Raw genomic sequence first — 22,906 nt, forward strand, 5'->3', positions numbered from 1 at the left:
TTTCCAAATCCTGCTGTGACATTAGTCTTTTAATCCTAGATATATTTTTTAGGTGATAGTAGGCTGATTTAGTAACTGTTTTAATGTGACTGTTGAAACTCAGGTCAGAGTACATGACTACACCTAGATTTCTGGCTTTATCTGTTGTTTTGAACATTGCAGACTGAAGCTCAGCGCTAACTTTTATACGTTCTGACTTGGCTCCAAGTTCTGACACATCCAGTCATTGATTTGTTCAATGCACTTACTCAATGTTTGAATTGGAGCATAGTCTCCTGGTGAAATTGTTACGTACATTTGTGTGTCATCCGCATAGCTATGGTAACTTATTTTGTTGTTTTTCATTATCTGAGCCAGTGGTAGCATGTAGATGTTAAAGAGAAGAGGCCCCAAGATGGAGCCTTGAGGAACCCCACATGTCATATTTGTCAACTCAGATGTGTATTTACCTATAGAAACAAAGTTGTTTCTATCCTTTAGGTAGGATTCAAACCAATTTAGAACTGTTTCCGAAAGTCCCACCCAGTTTTCCAGTCGGTCTAGTAATATGCTGTGGTCAACAGTGTCAAACGCAGCACTGAGATATAATAATACTAACACTGAAGTTCTGCTACTGTCTGTGTTTAGGTGGATGTCATTGAAGACCTTTACAAGAGCAGTCTCAGTGCTGTGGTTTGGACGAAAGCCTGACTGGAACACATCGAAACAGTTATTTAAATGCAAAAAATTACTTAACTGTTGAAAAACAACTTTTTCACTGATTTTACCTAGAAATGGGAGGTTTGATATGGGCCTTTAATTGTTCATTACTGAAGCATCTAGATTATTCTTTTTTAAGAGCGGTTTAATGACTGCAGTTTTCAGGGCCTGTGGAAAAATACCTGAGTGAAGAGATTTGTTTACTATATGAAGTAGATCTGAGGCCATGCAACGAAAAACATCTTTGAAAAATCCTGTTGGAATAATGTCAAGGCAGCAGGAGGAGGATTTCAGAAGTTGTATAATGTCCTCTAGGTTTTTATCATTAATCTGATGGAATTGTGTCATGATGTCTGAATTGATGTTAAGTGGACACAGAGACAACACATTTGCTGTTTCTGATGCAGAGGCACTGACTGCTTGTCTGATTTTCTGAATTTTGTCAGTGAAAAAGGAGGCAAAATCATTGCACGCCCTGGTGGATAGAAATTCAGAGGCTACTGACACTGGGGTTAGTCGACGGTAGCAAACAAGGCACGGCGTTGTTTTTGTTTTTGGTAATGATGTCAGAGAAGAACGATTGTCGTGCGTTTTTCAATTCCAAATTATAAAGGCCAAGTCTCTCTTTATAGATTTCAAAGTGAACCTGAAGATTTGTTTTTCGCCACCTGCGTTCAGCTTTTCGACACTCTTTTTTCTGCTCTCACGGTCATGGCCTTTCTCCATGGAGATATTTTCTTCCCAGTCACTTCCTTTACCTTAATTGGAGCAATGGCATCTATAACATTTTTAATTTTTGAATTAAAATGATCTACTAGCTCATTTACTGAGATGTTAGCAGGGGCAAGTGTGGAAGAACAATTCTGAGTAAACATTTCCCTAGTATTTTCAGTTAAATATCGCTTTGTGGTTACCTCTTTTTGAACATTTTTGTGAACAGAAATAGAGCTCTCAAAGAAAACACAGGAATGATCAGAGAGTGCAACATCAGTCACCACAACCTTAGAGATAGTCAGACCCTTTGAGATAATTAAGTCCAGAGTGTGCCCCTTATTGTGCGTGGGCTCCGTCACATGCTGAGTCAGTCCATAGCTATCAAGAACACAAAACAGTTCTTTAGCCCCTCTGTCCTGGGGGTTGTCAACATGGATGTTAAAATCACCAACAATGACTAGACGGTCAAAGTCAATACACACTATAGACAGCAGTTCAGTAAAGTCATCAAAAAAGCTTGCACAGTATTTGGATGGTCTATAGATATTTAGGAACAGAGCTCGAGAGGAGCATGTCAGCTGAAGGGCCACATATTCAAAAGAATCAAAGTTTCCATACGATGTCTTCCTGCATTGAAGGGAATCATTGAACAGAATAGCAACTCCACCCCCTTTCTTATGCATTATTTCCTGACTCATAAAACTAAATAAGACAAATATTATAAGAGAAACATTCGTTAGCCTACAAGCTAGTAAGCTGGCTTTTTTAGGTTTTCCCTGGCAAGTTAAAATATAGCTTAATGGGACTCTGATACGTTGTCTCATTGAAAGTTAACCAACATTCATGAACAATTACTGTCAGCTGGCAGCTTGTTTTGTTTAGTTTATTTACTTATTTGGTTATAAGGGCAACAGTGGTCTTTTGGGACCTGAAACAATTTGTTATAGTCAGCTTCTTGTGGTAGTTTTGATTGACAATATATAGAATGAATAATATAGAAATAGATAAAAAATTGAGGCACACATGTAGTTTTGACCATTAACTGTGTGGTATTGTTATGTCAATGCCTATTTGTATGGACCTCTATCAGGGAATCCATTCATTCTGTATCATTGTGTTGAGCCAGGTAGCATCCCCAGAGGAGGAGAGTGTCAGCGAGAGTGAGGAGAGCAAAGAGCAGGAGGACATAGATTACTTTGCCCGCCCCGAGCCATCTATGTTACAGATGTTTTTAGAACAGCACCCACAACAACATACCAGAAATACAGTTGTGCAGAAGGTATTCACCTGTAAAGATGGCACCAGCAGAAAGTGGCTTACATATAGAGAACCGCAGTGACGCGTCCTAAAACCCGGAAGTAAGTTAGCATTTTTAGCACTTCCGGTTCCTTCGTCAAAAAGCAATGCATTTTCTCCATAGGGTTTTGGAAAATAGCTCGAAATAAGGTCTGTGGTTGACACATATTTAAGAGATAAATCACGTTTTGTTCTACGACATTAAATACATCAGCAGTGACCCCACTGGTGATTTTTGAAGAGTTTACGTGTCTGAAAAACGATGGTTGTTACCGGGTGGCTGAATAGGACTACCGAAATTGTCGAGACCGTTGTACGTCATTACGCCGAACACGTAAACACTCCCGCTAAGTTTGATTTCCCCTGTGTTCTGCTTGAAAGCAAGTACCTGCCTATCTTTAGTCTCTGTAGTATCTTTAATATCTGTATATCTATATCTGACCATTAGAATCTGTATTTTTGAAATTGTCATTTTTAACACCGTAGTTTTACAAATTATAGAACAATAATTACCAGTGTTTTCCAATTTTACTCGGCAGTTAGTTTCGTTGGCTAGCGTTAGCTAAAGCTAGCGCTACTAGTTAGCTACGCAATGGTTTGTTGCTTTGCTCCGGGTTGCAGCCACAGGTCTTCGCATGAAACGTGCTCGTTCTATCGTTTCCCGGCCAATGTTTTCCAAAGGAGAGTCTGGAAACGGTGAAATTTAAATGATGGGGAGTGACTGTTTCGCCGTTTTAGAGATGGCACTGCTGAAAAGACGAGAAGGTCCTCGCTGCGGAACGCGGAATGGGGTGGGGTCGGATAAAAGACGGGGTTGGATGTCAGACCCCGCCCAGAGAAGAGTTACGACATCTCCGTTCACTCCAATGGACCAGTTTTTTACAGCAAAGGCGGATCGTGGATCTGCGGCTGGCAGCGCAGTAGAGTTGTAGCATAAACCGTTCGTGATGGACTTTTAAAGGTAAGAAGACGTTTAAAGATTTATATTGCGGATATTATCAGAACATCTGAATCAAATTAACTACACGTGTATTAAAGGATGTTAGTGGATTATCCCTTCAATCAGTATATTTAACATTTACAGATAACAGATTAGGCTAGAATGCCGAATAAAGTTAGCAACACACGTTAACCACGAACAGCCTATTAATCCGTTCTCCTCATGTTATTTCCTCCAACGTTGTGGAATTAGAGAAAGGGGGCTTCTTAATGTGCTTTTATAAACGATCTTAAGTTGGCGTGACGTTGAAGTCGTGCGACCCTACTGCTGTACTAGCTTGTAGTTCGTTTATAGCATAACGTTAGCATTTTGCTCCTGGCGACTAGATTTATGATTCAAAATTATAAAAGTAGTGTTGACATGTGGAGATTATCCGGCTGAACAAAACGTGATCCCTCTCTTAGATGTGTGTCAACCACAGACCTTATTTCGAGCTATTTTCCAAAATCCTATGGAGAAATTGCATTGCGTTTTTGACGAAGGAACCGGAAGAAGTTTACTTCCGGGTTGTAGGACGCGTCACTGCGGTTCTCTATTGCAAGGGACGTCATATGTTGTTTTGTTTTGTATGTCTGGCATATGGGAAGAGGACTGACACTGGCACATTTATAACTGGAATGTCAGATTGGACGCACGCACACCAGCGTACAGAGGAGCACAAAAAGAGCATTACACAGCTTTTTTCTTACGGTGCTCTAAAGCAGACATCGAAAGCATGTTTGCTGGCAGTCAGATGTCTGCTCATAGGGAACAAGTCCAAAAGAGACGTCAGGTTTTGGAGCGTGTGGTGGATGTGGTGAAAGTGCAGGCAGGTGGAGAATGAGGGAGCATATATGCTAGCTGACAACACCGTGTTGTGTTGTTGGTAGTCTAATCAAAGAAAGTATCTCCAGTAGGGATGGGAATTTGAAAGTAATTGTATATTCGAATATTCGACCCCCCAAAAAACGGTTAACCGGTTAACCGAAATTTAAATATCCTATAAAAAAAAAATTGGGCAAAAAAAAAATGTGCAAAAAAAATTTCTGAATTTTTTTTTTTACCCAATTTTTTCTCAATAATTTTTTAGAAATACATACATGTTCAAATAAGTGTAGAAACCAAGTCGAATTTGTCAAATGTATTGAACTAGTGATCACAGTTTGACAGCTATAGGCCTACAGCTTTCATGTGTGGAGGCGATTCACAATCAGGCCAGCTGTAGAGAAGACCCTCTGGAACGGAGGTTGCGGGTATAGCAAGGTATAGCATGTATAGCATGTATATATAAGTTTCATTTGGCATAGTTTGACCTCTACACCGCACTCACTAACCTGGTCGAAATATTTCCACACATTACTCCTTTTTGACGCCATGTCTGTTGTGTAGGACTCTTCTTGGAGTGTAAATAATTACCGGACTATGACTGGTAAAATATGTTGAATACCGGCAAAACTAAATCTCTCCTGTCAAAATGTCTATGTACTTTGCCGCCACACACGGTTGCCAAGCAGCGCTTATTGTTGTTTAGGCTGGCCACTCATGTGTCGCGAGTGTTGACGGAGGGCGGGGGAGCACGCTCATGAACTGTTAGCGCCGGAACCTCGCAACGGCTGCGGAGCTCATTTGCGCCACATTTGGGCCTAAAATGAGGTTTGAGTCTGCGTGATCTACGTGTAGGGAGGGGCAGCAGCCATATCATTGGCTAGAACTAGCTAGATCTGATGGATTTGGACATAAACACGAGTGAAGTATAACCGGACGCGAGAGAGAGAGATCAGCAGCTCTGCCCGCATTTAGCTATGGCTCTGTCGTATTCATTGAATTATTCAATTTGATAATATGTAATCAACTTAGGCATCTCCCAAAAAAAAAAATTAATAAAAAATTTAAAAAAATTAATAAAAATATTCATAACTCATATTCGAATACATGAATAATTATTCGAACACCTGAATAATTTCGAATATTCGAATATTCGATTAATCGTTCCCATCCCTAATCTCCAGTGATGTTCAGAAGGCCGGAATGTTTTCTGTTCAGCTGGACACAACACAAGACATAACTTCTCAGGATCAGTGTTCAGTAATCTTAAAATATGTCAATGAGACTGTGCAAGAGAGGCTTGTGGCTTTAGTGAAGTGCCATGCATCCACCGGACAATACTTTGTGAACTTGCTCTCAGAGGTCTTAGAGCATCTGAAACTGGACAAGGGCATGTGTATAGGTAATGCAACAGATGGAGCATCCAATATGCAAGGCCGGTACAAAGGATTTTCTGCACTGATGACCTCCCAGTCACCCACTCATGTCCATGTGTGGTGCTATGCTCATGTTCTTAATCTTGTCCTGGCTGAAACTACCCAAACTGTCATCGAATGTGGAGCACTTTTCAACCTAATCAATGACATAGCAGTGTTTATCAGGGAGTCATATCAGAGGGTCGATCTGTGGGAGAAACAAGCCCAAGAAAATATGCCGTTGACTCATCCTGTAGACTCATCTGGTCCTATCTCTATTGTGTTGTCATAGAAAGGAGAGGCAGGGCACTATAGGGTCCCCCCCCCTAAATTCACTAGAAGTCATCATTTAAGGGGTTATTTTTAAAACTTTTCTTCTGGGGGGGGGGGTATACCCCCCCAGACATTACATTACATTGCATTTAGCTGAGGCTTTTATCCAAAACGACTTACAATAAGTGCGTTCCACCAGGAAGACACAACCTTGAAGAAAACAGAATCATAAAGTACATCAGGTTTCATAGAGCCAAACATTTCAAGTGCTACTCAACTGGCTTTAGATAAGCCAGTCCTTTATTAGTATATAAGTGCTTTGTTAGTAATTCTATCGCTCGAAGTGGAGTCGAAAGAGATGAGTTTTCAGTCTGGAAGATGTGTAGGCTTTCTGCTGTCCTGATTTCAATGGGGAGCTCATTCCACCATTTTGGAGCCAGGATAGCAAACCCACGTGTTTTTGCTGATGGGAACTTTGGTTGGCCTACCTGCCTTCCATCTGTGCACAAACTTATCTCGTGCCCTCATTGGTCATGTGCGCGTTCGTGTGTGTTGGAGGAGGGGCTCTGTAAGGAAGTCTGAAGTTGGTGCATCATGGCATGTGGCTCATTAAAAAACAAGTACAGCTATTATCTCCCTCTTGTATAACTGGTCGGCCCACCTGCAGCAGGTAATCCAGGGTTGCCAACTCTCACGCATCTAGCGTGTGACACACGATTTCACTCTCAATCTCACGCTCTCACGCTACCCAAACTATTCTCACGCCAAAAATAAGATGAACCGGTTGTAAAGGAAACTTCTGTGTAGCAATGCAGTGGGAGTCACCGACTCAGGAAGGAGACACGGTGGAGCAGGAGCTTTTGATGTCAAACACTGGAGGTTTATTTGGAGTTATGGCCGGAGCATTCACATCACAAGTCACAGCAGTCACGGTGAGACTGCACGGGAGAGTTGCCAAGTCAATTCTGGAGCGCCTCTCTCTTGTTAGCCCGTTTAACTGGTTTCACAGAGAGTAATCAACATATTTTGACAAGATAGTTTAACCAGTTGAGCACACTGAGTTACTTGTGTATGTCATTTATGGCCTCGAAGGTGTCATACCTTGGAGTCCACAAACAACAAAGAAGGAAATGTCCCAGTGCACCCACAACAACAGACCATCTGTGAGCTAGTGTTGACCGGTCACAGAATGGGAACAATAACATTATGGAATAAGCAGCCTATGTCCTTAAAGGAGATACACAGACGTCAGGGTTGGTCCTGTACGTCATATCTAGGAGTCTAGGACAATAATTTCCCTAACACCGGTGATCGTTTTTGGTTGGTTATTTACAATGTTGAGTTGACAGCTGCTCAAGCTGTTGATCCGCTCCCTCCCCGCCTCCACCACCATCAGACCCCCCTATTAGTGCTCGGTCACTGTTCGCTTTATGAGAGGGTTTGAAGGTCTAATTTCTAATGATTGATAGTTACACATACTTGTATGTATTAGTTTAGTTTAGTTTGCCCCTGGTACGTAAAAAGGATAATAATAATAGCGTTTTTTTCAATTATACTGAGTTATTCTTCTTGTCAGGAACCGCTACTATTCGTTTGTTTTATGGATTTGGGCCGGTCTGGGTCTAAATGCCAGGGCCGATTTGCTGTCCCTGTCCAGCCCTGCTTACTAATGATTATTTCTGAAGGTAAACACAGTGAAGGCGGTGCGTGAAAGGCACTGCGATCTCGTCTTCTCAGAGGCCGAGTTAACCCTCCCGCTGCCTCCTGGTGCTGCAGAGATTTCATGAAGTGAAGGAGGTTTTCCTTCTATAAAACAGCTGTGTGCAGCAGATACTGTGAGTGTCACGGATATGAATACATAAATCTACTAAAACAAAGTATGTCATGGTGGTCAGCTGTTAAACACAAAAGTGTATCTTAAGGGCTGTAAATATAATAAGTCTGTTGTCAATTTTAGACACAGGCTTATTATATTTACAGCCCTTAATAACATTCATTTTCTGGACTCAATGTGTGTCTTGGCCGTTTTCTTTGTTCCGCAAACGAGTTGGTGTTCATACTGCTCACAGGCTGGGCTGCTGTGTATATCTAGTGTATTCATACTGTACCCCTCCTCACTGTTTATTCATCATTCAAACATTTACACCTTCAGATCAGGAGCCGGGTAAATGAGAGACTGAGGAGCCCCCGAAAAACAGATCCCGAAATAGCTCGTCCTGGTTTCCGCAGCAGATAGGCCTACAGCATGTGTCTGTTATGTCAGTTATTTTAAATAAAACGTTGAAAACTGAACTTGAAAATTGTTTCCTCTTTTTATTTTATTTATCATTTTCGGGACGGGGAGACGTGGGGAGACGTGTGTGATTAAAAATTCATTTGCAGAAATGTAAAGTGATCTACCTAAGTTCTATTCGTGTAAATGGGTGGCCATATATGCATTTGAAAAGCAATATAATTCACACAGTTATTATACAATAGGCTATAAAAGCACCATCGATAACCATTACCTTTATCCAATTCAAACTTTGGACGTGAAAAAAGGAAGGTGTACATGGTTGGGCTATACTGTAGACCTACTGTATACATACAAAGGCCATTCAAGCTAGAGTTCTTCTGGAAATGTTCACATCAGGCACCTTCAAGTTAAACAATACTACATTAAACAATTAACACAGTAGGCCTAAATTATGTGGATTAAACCACATTTCATTAAAAATAAACTAAATATGATTTTGTTTGAATGATTAAATGTAGGGTGAATTGCCCTAATGTGGGACATTTTTGCATTTCAGACTTCGGGAATATATTGCGATATGAAGCCGATACAATAAATCAAAATCCAGTACCATTCCGAAATCCCCAGTAATATTAGACACTAATAATACAGTAAACTATTAACACTGTACATATTATTGTTTGCCCGTGGGATTAGGATGATCGGTAGTGAGAGCCGCTGTATTTTCCTCCGGTCGGATGTGATATAAAAACAAAGCGATTATTTTTGTTGTTGTAAACTCACGTGGATTAAATGTAGTGCATTCATTTCAACTCGCGAACATATGATACATTAAATGATCGTGAGGATGATGATTGAAAATCGTTTGTTTGAGCCTGGATGCATTTCCTGATCTAAAAACATAGCGATGGTCTGATGTACAAATTCATCTGTCGATTGAATGTTTCTCATAACTCTGTCATTATGCTGCTTTCAAATCCGTGTCTCAGTGCTGTACGATACCAGTCACCTCTGTGGAAACATTGGTATGGCTGCCTTTTTTTAGTTTGTATTTGAGTGTTGTATGTTTTGTAATAATGGACCAAGAGTCTCTTTAAATAAAGATGATGATGATGATGATGTACTTACGCCAACGTGAATTAAACATTATTTTGTTAAATAAAAACATGGTGATGTTTAGTAAATGATTACATGTCTCTTATTTAGCACAGAATATGATCCTATCTGTGACATATGGATCTTAACAAATATCCGCTATATCAGATACCTGTAGATCAGCTGTTTATTTCACATGAGTTCCAGTGTGGCAGCTTTTCACGGCTCCCCCTGGTGGATCCATGATCCATTGCAGCTGGTTTCATTATAATTAAATGTATTTATCAAGGGGGCGTTTCAAGTCCTGCGGGGGGGTTTTCCTTTTCAGAAGGGGCCCACCCCGTGCCGATCACGGACCCGCACGGGTAGGCGTCTGAAATGAAGCGCTACATCTGTAGAAAGCAAGGTAGTCAGGTGTGGACAGGGGAACATCAGTGAGATACAAGGATTGTGGATAAGTCAAAAAGAGTCTTTCGTCCTGAAGTCTTTTGTCCAGTTATTTCGGACTACTTGCCTACATGTCTTAATGAAGGGATTTGACTCTTTCTGAAAATCTAGAGGTTTTCGGTCAAGAATCAAAGGTAGATATATTCTGTACTAGTTCTAACAATGCCTTAACAAGCAGAAGCCTCTGTTTCTGAAAAGTTTGAAATGCGAAAGTGCCTAGTATTCTTTAGAATGGCCAGTCCAACTGTATGGAAGTTGATGAGAAGATTGCCCTGCTTCTGACTTGATGTATTGCCTCCATAAACACTTTCCTAATGTCTTTATGGTCTTAATGACTGGTTTAAAGTCTTGCTCCCTACAGGTGTTCATTTAGTTAATTATGGTGCCATTTAGAGGTTGGTTAAGGGTGGGACTAGCTTGTGATTGACAGGTCGTTACCACAACTTTGTGCGTTGTTATGGTTTCCTTCTTACAACTTTAACCCTTTCACAGTTTGTTTTCAGTCAATGGCAGTAAGTTGTAACATTTTGGTTGCATAACAAAATATTTTCTCTACCCTCTGAGGTCACTTCAGGTTACAAAAATCCAAGATGGCGATGGCCAAAACAGTTGTCAGCAAACCAAAGGGGTGAAATCCATGTATGTATGGGGAGAACTGGATACAGTGTTGGAGGCGGGACCCCGTTCAATCCTATGAGAGTCGCTCAGTGCGGCATTATGCCAAAATGGCCTGACTCTCAAGAGCATGTCATTACGTTTCGCCTAAGCCCCGCCTCCAATCTTCAACGTCAGTGCCGATCTTTGCTCAGTCAAATTAATGGAGAGAGAAAATCACTCGGATTTGGCTTGTAGCGCCTGTCACAACTATTGGACCCTGATGGCTTAAATAAGGGTTATTCCTCTCTTTATCAATGAAAGTCTAACATGGCTTTGTACATTTTCATTTACAAAGCCATGTTGGATAAACTACCATCTTATATCTGCTCCCTGATCTCTCGGCGAATTGAAAGTAGTTATTGCCTGAGATCGCATGCTGTGGTTTTATTAAATGTACCAAGTGCTAGGACTGTCTTAGGGAAGAAAGCTTTTAGATGTGCAGCTCCATTAACTTGGAACAGTCTGCAAAAATAATGGGAAATTACTAGAGCCGGGACTCGATTAAAAAAATTAATCTAATTAATTAGAGGCTTTGTAATTAATTAATCGAAATTAATCGCATTTTTAATCAAACATACATATTTGACCTGAGAACAGTGAGAAGCAATTTTCACATGGATTTGACTCCAAGTGGTCTACAGTCGAGTGCAATCCAGTGAGCCAGGGAGTTGGTTATTTTCTCAGACGTGGACTGACTTATCCTGGCCCTGAAACCAGTCATCTGGTTGAGTGTGGGTTGGGTCAGGGTGTGGTTCCTTGCACTCGGAGTCGGGCTAACGTCCACACTAGCTGCTACATGCTTTGCATTTAGGTGATACTTTAGGCTTGATGTGCTGCGGTGATATGCAAATTCTTTTTTGCGTAATTTGCACACAACCGTGCTCTTGTCGACGCTTCCATCCGTCCGTTTTTTAAAACAAAATTTCCCATCCACGGGGCCGACCAAAGCGGCCGTCTCATCAGCTTGTTCGTTCATGTTTGACTATTGTTCACCGTGGTTTGTTGTTGTTTGAAGTCCCATGCTGAAGTCATGAACGTTAGTTGGTGCTCCAGTATAATCGCTACGCCTGAAATTCATCCAGTGAGAAACGTTCCGCTGTGCAAAAATAAGTGCGATTAAAATGCGTTAATTTTTTTAACGCGTTAATTTTTGTGTAATTAATTAATCTTAATTAACGCGTTAAAGTCCCGGCCCTAAAAATTACCTATCTGGTACCACTACATGTTTTTAAAGCTCGGTTGGATGCTACACAATCAGATGCTGTTGGTACCTGTACATGTGGTTAAATATGTAAATTGTAATCCCTGTACATTTTGCTGTATGATGTCCTTTTGTTGTTCTGTTATTTATGTTTTTATGTCTTCATGTGGAACCTACTGCTGCAGGTCTCCCTTGAAAAAGAGATCATTGATCTCAATGGGATTTCATCTGGATAAATAAAGGTTTTGAATTTAATTGAATTGAAAGTAAATTGGAAAAAGTATTTTTGGGACCAATGCATCACAGACTGACACATAAGTTGTAGTACCACTGTTTGAGCACTCCGAACATTTGCTTTAACGTCCAGCGCACTTCCTGGGGGCTTGGTAAATCATGTTAAATGTCCTCTAGTTATATACAGTCCAAGATACATCAAAATCAATATTTAACAACACAGACCGTTTTGAAGTGTGTGTAAGTTGCTTTGGACAGCTAAATGACATGTTGTTAATTTACACAAACTTCTGCCTGCTATCTCCACCTAAAGATCCCTGTCGCCATCAAAACATAGACAATGTTTTTTCCCCACAGACACATACCAAGCACTGTAAAAGTGTTACAAAGTAACGGCCCGTCCACACACAGGCATGAATAAAATCTTTCAAAGCTTCGCCCATTCACTTGAATGGGGTGACGTAGAAGATTTTTAATCTTCGCCGAACTGCATTGTGGGGAGCGGAGCATGGCTTTGCAAGTATCGTGAGCATCAAAAGTTGAGCAATGTTCAACTTTTGATGCTCCCGATGCTTTCGAAGCTGGCATCAGCCAATCAAATCCCGTTTATGTAAATCCCGCCAGTACAAGCGCTAGCCAATCAAACCGCGTGCAACCTGGGAGAGCCAGACCGCAGTTCATTTCCTCATATTCCAAACGAGAAATTAAGGTAGCAAATCACCCGGTTCTTTACGACCAGAACTATTTACCGGGATACAAACCGGAGGAACCAGGCATGGAGGGAGGTGGCAGAGACAGTGGGTGAAACTGGTAGGTTTTCGCCTGTTTGTGGAGTTTATATCCAGTTTACTTCATTTTAACATTGCTATTGCTTTGTATGTCGGGGGCGGGAGGTTCATGTGATTGGTTGTTGGTCGCGTTGCTCGCAAAAAAGCGCCAAGCTTCAGACACGCCCAGCATCAAGATTTTTCAAGATTTGTTTCATGCCTGTGTGTGGACGGGCCGTTAGGCAACAAAGTAAGGCAAAAGCCATACCATACACTGGAAAAACTGAAACATTGACTTAAATTAAATGTATTATGTCAACAGATTTGACATAACTTTATTGGGTTAGTTGAAAGCAATAATATATAACTGAAGTCCTTACAAGTACACCCACACTCACACACTCCTGGTGAACCTGAGGCAGCTCATTCATGAGTTACCTGATACGTGGCTGCGTCCAGGTTGGATAAGGCAACATAGAGCAGATTGTTCTGCAGTGTGTAGATCCCCGCAGGGATGGCCAGCTTCAGGGTCTCCACGGGCTTGTTCACAATCTCCTCCTTCAGCAGCCGCACGCTGAAATCTGGCAGACAGAGCGTTGTTAGATGGGACCACTCAGGGATTGAAGAGAAAAAGTTGGTAAAAAGGCCTTACTCACTGTTCTCCATGAAGACGATGAGAGTGCAGACCAGGATTTTGAGCACCTCGGCCGACACCACGGCGGAGGAGGCCAGGTAGCGCGGGCCGTCCTCCTTCAGGGTGCGGGAGTACCGCATGGTGAGCACTAGAGAGGTGGTCTGAAACACCAGGACCCCCAGAGACACATACTTTAGCCTGGAGGAGTGGGCCGGGGGCAACACCATCGTGGAGGACTCAGGCTCTGAGGTAGAAGACAAGGATGGAGTCTTTGGGACAGACAGAAGATATAAAGAGAGAACAAAGTGTGGTTCAGTCAGAGGAATAAGGCTCAACCCTGCCGCTCCTACCAATGAGAGACTAATGGAGGGTGTCCTACAGCATGAGACAAACTTCTGCTTTGGGACATTTCTGTGCATTATTACTCAATAAAGTAAAACTATGCAACTATGCAACTATGCAGTCACATTTGTTCTATTTCTCTTTCTTCTTGCAGTATTTTTATGATGCATTATTGGAGGGACTTGGGTAGCTATTCTGCATATGACAATAAAGCCTTTGACTCTTGGATTTGAAACTATGAAGCTAGCCTAAATCCTTAATCATAAAAACTATCGCATCAATATCTCATACACTAGGTTTGGGAAATACATGTATGTATTTTATGCTACACAAGATAACTTTAAGAATGCAACAGAGCTGATCATCATGAAAAAACAAACTATTATATAATAATATATAATATATGTATTTGAGTTGTGTAAGGTGACACAATAAATAAGTAAGTAAACTTTAGTTCATTTCAAAGGAGGATAGAGTGGGGGTCTCTGAAGACCCTGAGAGGAGGACATTTAGGAATGCTGGTCAGTATTTAAAAGGCAGTTAAACAGAGTGCATCCTGGGGCAGTGCAGGGCATTCCTGTTAGTGACCCACATAAAACAAAGATCAGAGCAGAACCAGGAATTATGGGGACAGGGTCAAAAACATATAGACTATTTTACAGCACAATAAGTTCAAAAGGAAAAATTGTCATATACTCTGCCGCCGCATGCGTCTGTAAAGCTGTTGTGTCCTTGGGCAAGACACTTCACCTGAATTTGCTCCTGTGGGTACTGTCCACATGACCGTTACATGTATGTATGATATGTGTGTAATTTATACTTGTAAGCGCCTTGATGACTTCGAGGTGTGAAGCTGGGCGGGGTGGCACAGTGGACTGTGCGTTGATCATCAGATCAGGGGGAAATTGGGGAACTCCAGTTCGAAACCTGCCGCCGCATGCGTCTGTAAAGCTGTTGTGTCCTTGGGCAAGACACTTCACCTGAATTTTCTCCTGTGGGTATTGTCCACAGTTCATGACCGTTACATGTATGATATGTGTGTAATGTGTATTTGTAAAGCGCTTTGAGCATCTGGAAAAGCGCTATAATAAATGTAAGGAATTATTGATAGTGATGTCACTATATAGGTAAACAAAACAAAATAACAGTCTACAGGAAAGGGAAAACCCCCAAAAGCATAATATGGCCCTTTAAGACACTATTCTTACATTTCCTAAAATTGTAGTTTTTTTTTTAATATCATATTGGAGCATTATCTTCTGAAATACATACATATTTCCGAAACATCAATCTGAAACATTGGATAAAGCTAGGTCCCGTTTTTATTAACATATGCAAGTTTTGAGATTCTTCCAAAGGAATCTTTGGATTATTTGTACAATTAATCTGAAAATACTGGCAACAGCCTTAAAATGATCCATATCCGCCAAGTTTTCAGGAACAAAATGTGCTTTGCATCAGTCTGTGTATAATGTAAACATACCCCAAAAACGTCCAAACTATAGAAAGGAATTGAACTGGAAAGTTTGTAAGTGATAGTGGAGGCGTGTGGTGCAGTGGCCTAGTGGCTTGGTGTTCGGATCAGGGGGTCACAGGTTCAAACCCCACTGCAGTCAGCATGTCGTTGTGTCCCTGGGCAAGACACTTCACCCCAAATTGCTCCTGTGGGGATTGCCCACAGTATTGAGTATGTAAGTCGCTTTGGATAAAAGCGTCTAACAAGTGACGTGTAATGTAATGTAATAGTGAAGTGAAGATTCCTGGTCAAGCTAGGTCAGAGAAGCCAGTGAGAAAAAACCTTCAGTTTGAAAGAACACATGCAAAATAACCACAAATCGAGTTGTGACTCAAGTTGCCAAGGCTTCCTCAGTCAGCAAGTTTGATGTCTTTACTGAAACGGTTTGTATCTCATCGCTCAGCCTTCCACAAAGCCTTTGTCGATTGTTTAAATGACTATTTTAACCCATTGGCTGTCATGCATTACTGTTTAGGTTGGGAGTATTGAGATCATACCGGTCATGTATCTGGGGAGTCCTGGAGCCTTGCAGACAGACATTCTTCCATCTTTTGCGTTACATGTCCTGACTGAAGCATCTCTGAACAGCCGCTTTCTCTTTAATTCGTCACCTCATCCACCTGCCATACAATTTAAAATAATATCTTGACGGCAGAGAGTATAGTATAAGGCACACCATGCTAAACTTCTGCAGCGATGTCCCTTCTGCAGTCCGTCCCTTCCAAGTGAAGAGGAACTGAGCAGAGGCGAGCCGTGACTTTTATACCTAGGCCCTCTGACCCCCCCCCCCCCCCCCCTTCCCTCGAAAAGAAAGAAGAGTTATTACGTCACAGCGTATACTTCAGCGGAATATCAAAACAGCGGCCCGGGTGCAAAACGCATCAATGACAGCGACCCTCTACCACACAGAACAACACCATGTATATAAACACCTATCATGACAGGGCGCCCACAGCCAAGTAGCTACAGATGAATGAAGTCGGCACGGCGGCCCGCATTGAAATGACTTTGATGATAAATCACTGAAACACAAAGTCCTTCCTCCCGTCCTCTTGGATGAAGCACTTGCGGGTCATTCAGCTGATCCTTTGCCACTCCAGTTTATCATTGGAACTCAATCTTGAAAATGACTCGGTTAATAATTTCGCAACGATGTCATCACTATCACTGAAGTGAGCCATCATGAACGAACTTATGCTAATCATAAATCTATCGATTAGATTTATGATTCGAAAATAATAAAAGTACGGTAGACATGTGGATATTATCCGGCTGAACAAAACGTGCATTTATCTAACAGGTTCGTTTTACACAGACCTTATTTCCTATTTTCCAAAACCCTCTGGAGAAATCCCACTGCTTTCTGTCGAGGGAAACCGAGCGAAGCTTACTTCCGGGTTTGAGGACGCGTCACTGCACCACTTGCATAGACTTCACAGCGGGCGGAACTTGTCATAAAGTCCGAGAAAATAAAGCCCGCCCATTTAGAGGGAAGATATGATTGGTCAATTGTACTGTCATTTGACATTAGCTGGCCCTCTGTGAATGTAGAGAGGGATCAACAAGCTCTCCCGTCTTCACAGTTACGGCCCCTACACACGGCGGCGTGCGTTGCCGCTTCAACGCTTCTGCCCATTCACTTTGAATGGGGTGACGTCACGATTCGCCGAACTGCATTGTGGGAGCAAAGCGTAGCTTCTCTCGAGGTGCTCGCTGCAAAAGTAGAGCAATGTTCTACTTTTGCCGCCTCGACGGAGGCGTCAGCCAATCAAATCCCTTGTATGTAAATCTGACAGTACAAGCAGTAGCCAATCAAACCGGGTGTATGTTGGGAGAGCCAGACCGCAGTTATTTCCCATATGTCAACAAAAGGAGGAGAAAATGATCGTGGCGGTCGGGAACATACAGGGATACAAACCGGAGGAGCCAGGCATGGGGGGAGGTGGCAGAGACAGTGGGGGAAACTGGTAGGTTTTCGCTTGTTTGGGGAGTTTATATCCAGTGTATTTCGTTTGAATGGACAGCGAGCAAGCATAGACAGTATATTTAGCCAGCATGGATGTAGCATGAATGCTTTGCTTTGTATGTCCGGGGCGGGACATTCATGTGGTTGGTTGTTGGTCGGGCTGCTCGCGTTGATTCCCCAAGCTCAAGACACGCCCACCGCCAAGCGGCAACGCACGCCGCCGTGTGTAGGGGCCGTAACTCGCAGAGACGGCATTTAACCCTTCACATTCCAACAGAAACTGAACAGGCAGATTCGACATGTGGAAATGTTATTTTAAAATTTAAATACAATTAAATCAAGTTATTTTGGTAAAACTAATGAAAAACTTAACAAAAAAAATATATTAAAAAAAATGTTTTTTTTTTATGTTTTCAAATATTATTTTTTAGAATATCTTAGGCCCTCACAGAGGGCATAGACGGCCCTGACGGCTCGCCACTAGAACTGAGGCACGTTGGCTCTTTTTATAAGGTACAACTGCAGAGTATTAATAACTGGCGTCTGCGCTAACACAACCACCATGTATCACCACCATTTTTTGTGTGTGATTATAATACACTAATTACTTCCTTATTTCAGTTATATTTCTAATTTCAAGCAAATTAAGACGACTGAAGTTTTTGGGTGAAAATAACGCAGCAAAGAGAATGTTTGAATCGTTTTTGTTTCACTTGTATTGCTAAGTTGAGGGACAAAGTCCACGAAGCAACATCATAAAGTGCTGGTGTCACAGGTATCCTTATTAAAGAGGATATACAACAAGCCACGAAGGCCAAAAAAGTGTTGGCAGAACAAGGGGTGGGGTGTGGGTTAGGGTTAACACACTGCCCTCCTTATATATGTGGCAGCTGCTTAGCGGAGGGGCACGGCTGCACAATCCCTCTCTCTGTGTGTGTGTGTGTGTGTGTGTGTGTGTGTGTGTGTGTGTGTGTGTGTGTGTGTGTGTGTGTGTGTGTGTGTGTGTGTGTGTGTGTGTGTGTGTGTGTGTGTGTGTGTGTGTGTGTGTGTGTGTGTGTGTGTGTGTGTGTGTGTGTGTGTGTGTGTGTGTGTGTGTGTGTGTGTGTGTGTGAGTGAGTGCAGTGAGTGTGTGTATCCCACCAACAAACTCTCCTCTCTTTTCCAGCACTTTTCTAAGAACACTATCGACTTTCATTTTCAGTTGCCAGTCACAAGGCTTCTCACACTCTGTTCATTTTTGGTTTTTGCTTACATTTAAAGATGGAAAGTTATTTAATAAAGACACAACAGGCAACACTTAAGTACAATGTTTAATTTTAAGAGTTTGGGCTATTTTGCTTCCATGACGTGTGTTCTTTTAGGCTAGTGGGGGGGATCTAATAGTCATTGAGGTATTCATTTCACTTTCTTTGTATCTTTAAATCATTGGATAATGCACCATATGCATACCATCTAACAAAACGTGTTATTCTTCATGGCTGTTGACGACAGTCTTTTCTAATTTATGGAGTGATCAAAGGAGAAATGCCAAATTCCCTCATTAAAAACATTTTACTATTATGTGTCAACAAAGTAGACAGCATTTTGAACCAACCAATGTTTACATTTCTGTTCTAGAAATGTACGGAAATAAGCACAGATTTATGAAAGGGATCCTGTTCTGCTCATTTTCAGGTTCATATTTGTATTTAGTGTCTCTCCTGAATGTCTCCATGCTCTAATGTTCAAAAAGCTCTTTATTTTTCTCATACTGCCTTTTCACCCTCTGTCTGAAACCAGAGCCCAGTCTGCTCTGATTGGTTAGCTGGCCGGCTCTGTTGTGATTGGTCAACCGCTTAGATATCTCTCGCCCCTTAGCCTATATCACGTACAATGGGCCCTTCTCACTTCTCTTATTTTTCATTTCCTCGCTCCTCGGTCTCGGTCTCACCGGAAGTTGATTTGTCTGCGCCATCTTGAGTAGCGTCCCAATGGCCTTATTTCTGCCAGAGGAGCGAGGAGCGAGGAACGAGGAGCGATAATGGAGGAGCTATAATCGAGGAACCACCAGACCATCCTCCGATGAAATCCTCAGACACTCGCCCCGTCCCCTTACTGTGTATCGCTCACTGATTGGACGAGGCAGTGCATGCGCTGATCTGATGCTTCTTGACATGAGAGCAGTTTCCCAGCGGAGTGAAGAAAACACATGAACCTCACGAGAGTCACTCCTCAGTTTATACCGTGTTTTGTTTCAATTCATGTTTCATTTAGTTACAAATATGTGATATATCTGAACAACAAAGTGGTCAAAAATCATTTTATTCATTTATTGGAAACATGTTCATGATCGCTTTTTTCGTTTTACATTTTCATTTATTGTCATTTCCATTCAGTCAGCCATTAAGTGCTATTTAAAATGTTAATGTGCTACATATCCAAACAAACAAACAAAGTGTGCAGTCCAATGAATGTTAATCTAACTGGGTTTTGATAGATAACATATCTATTTTTCTTCTCTTTTTATTTTATTTATTTTGTGCACTCTAATCAATATTAATCAAACTATTGTTCGTTTCTACATTTTAAGAATGGCGTTTATCTTTTTTGAGAATTAGTTCTTATTTTTATTTATTTATTTGGGTCTACAACAGATGATACAAATGATTGTGTCAGTAAATGTGTATTAACAGAGGCGGGGGGGTGTGTGAACACAACGGGGACAGAGCTGCTGTCAGACGATCAGCTGTGCAGCGTCATCACAAACGGACGTCACTGCTCCGGAGGAAAGGACGTCCCATTGCTCTGAAAACTCATTTCCCTGCTTCTCGTGGTTTCCTTGCGTCCCTCCATGCTTCCCTGGTGGGAGGGACTAGTCGGAGGGAAACGACGCAAGTGAGCGACGCAAGGAATCTATTTAACCGAACTTGCGCTAGCCAATGGAAGCGCAAGTGTTACATAGTGATGTCACTATGTTACTGAAGTAAACAAAGGAGTGTAATGGAGGCGTTTCAGGCAGCCTATGTCAGGTTTGTGAGATCCTTATGTGCCTGCCACTGAATGGGAAAAGAGTCCAGATGTTGTACTACAGGTTAAATGAACAGAACACCTGCATCATCTAACACAGTGAAACGTTGCCAGGGAAACAAACTGAGCTTACTTAGCTTGGGACGGTTGAGCGTTGATCATCAGATCAAGGGCCGTTGGTGAACTCCAAGTTCGAAACCCGCCTCGGGCGCCACTGCGTCAGGCCGTTGTGTCCTTGGGCGTTACCCGCATCCGCATCTGCTCCTGTGGGTAAAGTCCACAGTAATGACTCTTATATGTGTAATGTGTAATTGTAAAGCTTTTGACAGGAAGATGTCAAGATGCAAATGAATACTGTAACACCATGTGATGTGCCTCCATCACAGAACGGCCCTGCAGGGTCCAAAGTTTAAGCATTTCCCCCCCCCCCCCCCCCCCCCAAGACTTCACAAAGTTATTCAATACCAACGAGGAAGAGATTCAACATGATCACAAAGAGACCAAATCAATGACTCAGAGAAAGAAACATCCACAAACAGACACTCGCAATGAAAAAGAGGCAGAACAACCAGGAAGAGATCCAAGAAAACCTCCAGGCAAACAATCCACAAGAAAGCTTTCATAGAGGGAAGTGAACCTCAACAAACAGATCAATATCCTGAATCGTGTTTTCAAACTGTAGGCGCTGCTAAATTATATTATTTGTTATTTAATAGATGTTTCCTCTAAAACTCAGTGATTGATTCTTATGAATGAATCAATCACTGAGTTTTAGAGGAAACATCATACACATACACACAACATACTACAGCTCAAAACTCATATGTGCAATATTGTCAATTATCGAGCGCAGACATAATTTAATTAACACAAATGCCTGTACTTTCTACTTCTTACATGTTGAACTCAAATACCTGTACTTTCTACTTCTTACATGTTGAACTCAAATACCTGTACTTTCTACTTCTTACATGTTGAACTCAAATACCTGTACTTTCTACTTCTTACATGTTGAACACAAATACCTGTACTTTCTACTTCTTACATGTTGAACTCAAATACCTGTACTTTCTACTTCTTACATGTTGAACACAAATACCTGTACTTTCTACTTCTTACATGTTGAACTCAAATACCTGTACTTTCTACTTCTTACATGTTGAACACAAATACCTGTACTTTCTACTTCTTACATGTTGAACACAAATACCTGTACTTTCTACTTCTTACATGTTGAACACAAATACCTGTACTTTCTACTTCTTACATGTTGAACACAAATACCTGTACTTTCTACTTCTTACATGTTGAACCCAAATACCTGTACTTTCTACTTCTTACATGTTGAACCCAAATACCTTTACTTTCTACTTCTTACATGTTGAACACAAATACCTGTACTTTCTACTTCTTACATGTTGAACCCAAATACCTTTACTTTCTACTTCTTACATGTTGAACACAAATACCTGTACTTTCTACTTCTTACATGTTGAACTCAAATACCTGTACTTTCTACTTCTTACATGTTGAACACAAATACCTGTACTTTCTACTTCTTACATTTTGAACCCAAATACCTGTACTTTCTACTTCTTACATGTTGAACACAAATACCTGTACTTTCTACTTCTTACATGTTGAACACAAATACCTGTACTTTCTACTTCTTACATGTTGAACACAAATACCTGTACTTTCTACTTCTCACATGTTGAACCCAAATACCTGTACTTTCTACTTCTTACATGTTGAACTCAAATACCTGTACTTTGTACTTCTTACATGTTGAACCCAAATACCTTTACTTTCTACTTCTTACATGTTGAACTCAAATACCTGTACTTTCTACTTCTTACATGTTGAACACAAATACCTGTACTTTCTACTTCTCACATGTTGAACCCAAATACCTGTACTTTCTACTTCTTACATGTTGAACACAAATACCTGTAGTTTCTACTTCTTACATTTTGAACACAAATACCTGTACTTTCTACTTCTTACATGTTGAACACAAATACCTGTACTTTCTACTTCTCACATGTTGAACTCAAATACCTGTACTTTCTACTTCTTACATGTTGAACACAAATACCTGTAGTTTCTACTTCTTACATTTTGAACACAAATACCTGTAGTTTCTACTTCTTACATTTTGAACACAAATACCTGTACTTTCTACTTCTTACATGTTGAACTCAAATACCTGTACTTTCTACTTCTTACATGTTGAACACAAATACCTGTACTTTCTACTTCTTACATGTCGAACCCAAATACCTTTACTTTCTACTTCTTACATGTTGAACACAAATACCTGTACTTTCTACTTCTTACATGTTGAACACAAATACCTGTACTTTCTACTTCTCACATGTTGAACCCAAATACCTGTACTTTCTACTTCTTACATGTTGAACACAAATACCTGTAGTTTCTACTTCTTACATTTTGAACACAAATACCTGTACTTTCTACTTCTTACATGTTGAACACAAATACCTGTACTTTCTACTTCTTACATGTTGAACACAAATACCTGTACTTTCTACTTCTTACATGTTGAACACAAATACCTGTACTTTCTACTTCTTACATGTT

The 22,906-nt window shown here is 41.1% G+C and overlaps 1 protein-coding gene across 1 annotated transcript in view; it reads right to left on the bottom strand.

Annotated features, from left to right (window-relative positions):
- The window catches only part of LOC117462528 (UDP-N-acetylglucosamine transporter-like), a 39,658-nt gene that overhangs the window by 11,798 nt on the left and 4,954 nt on the right, over nucleotides 1-22,906 (bottom strand). The window contains exons 2-4 of the mRNA XM_034104788.2: nucleotides 20,436-20,566; nucleotides 13,495-13,741; nucleotides 13,277-13,419 (exon numbers count right to left, since the gene is read on the bottom strand). Coding sequence (XP_033960679.1) covers nucleotides 13,277-13,419; nucleotides 13,495-13,699 — 348 coding nt within the window. The 5' untranslated portion in view covers nucleotides 13,700-13,741; nucleotides 20,436-20,566. The remainder of the gene's footprint in view (nucleotides 1-13,276; nucleotides 13,420-13,494; nucleotides 13,742-20,435; nucleotides 20,567-22,906) is intronic.

The sequence above is a fragment of the Pseudochaenichthys georgianus genome, chromosome 17 (genome assembly GCF_902827115.2).
Source record: "Pseudochaenichthys georgianus chromosome 17, fPseGeo1.2, whole genome shotgun sequence".
Taxonomy (NCBI): Eukaryota; Metazoa; Chordata; class Actinopteri; order Perciformes; family Channichthyidae; genus Pseudochaenichthys; species Pseudochaenichthys georgianus.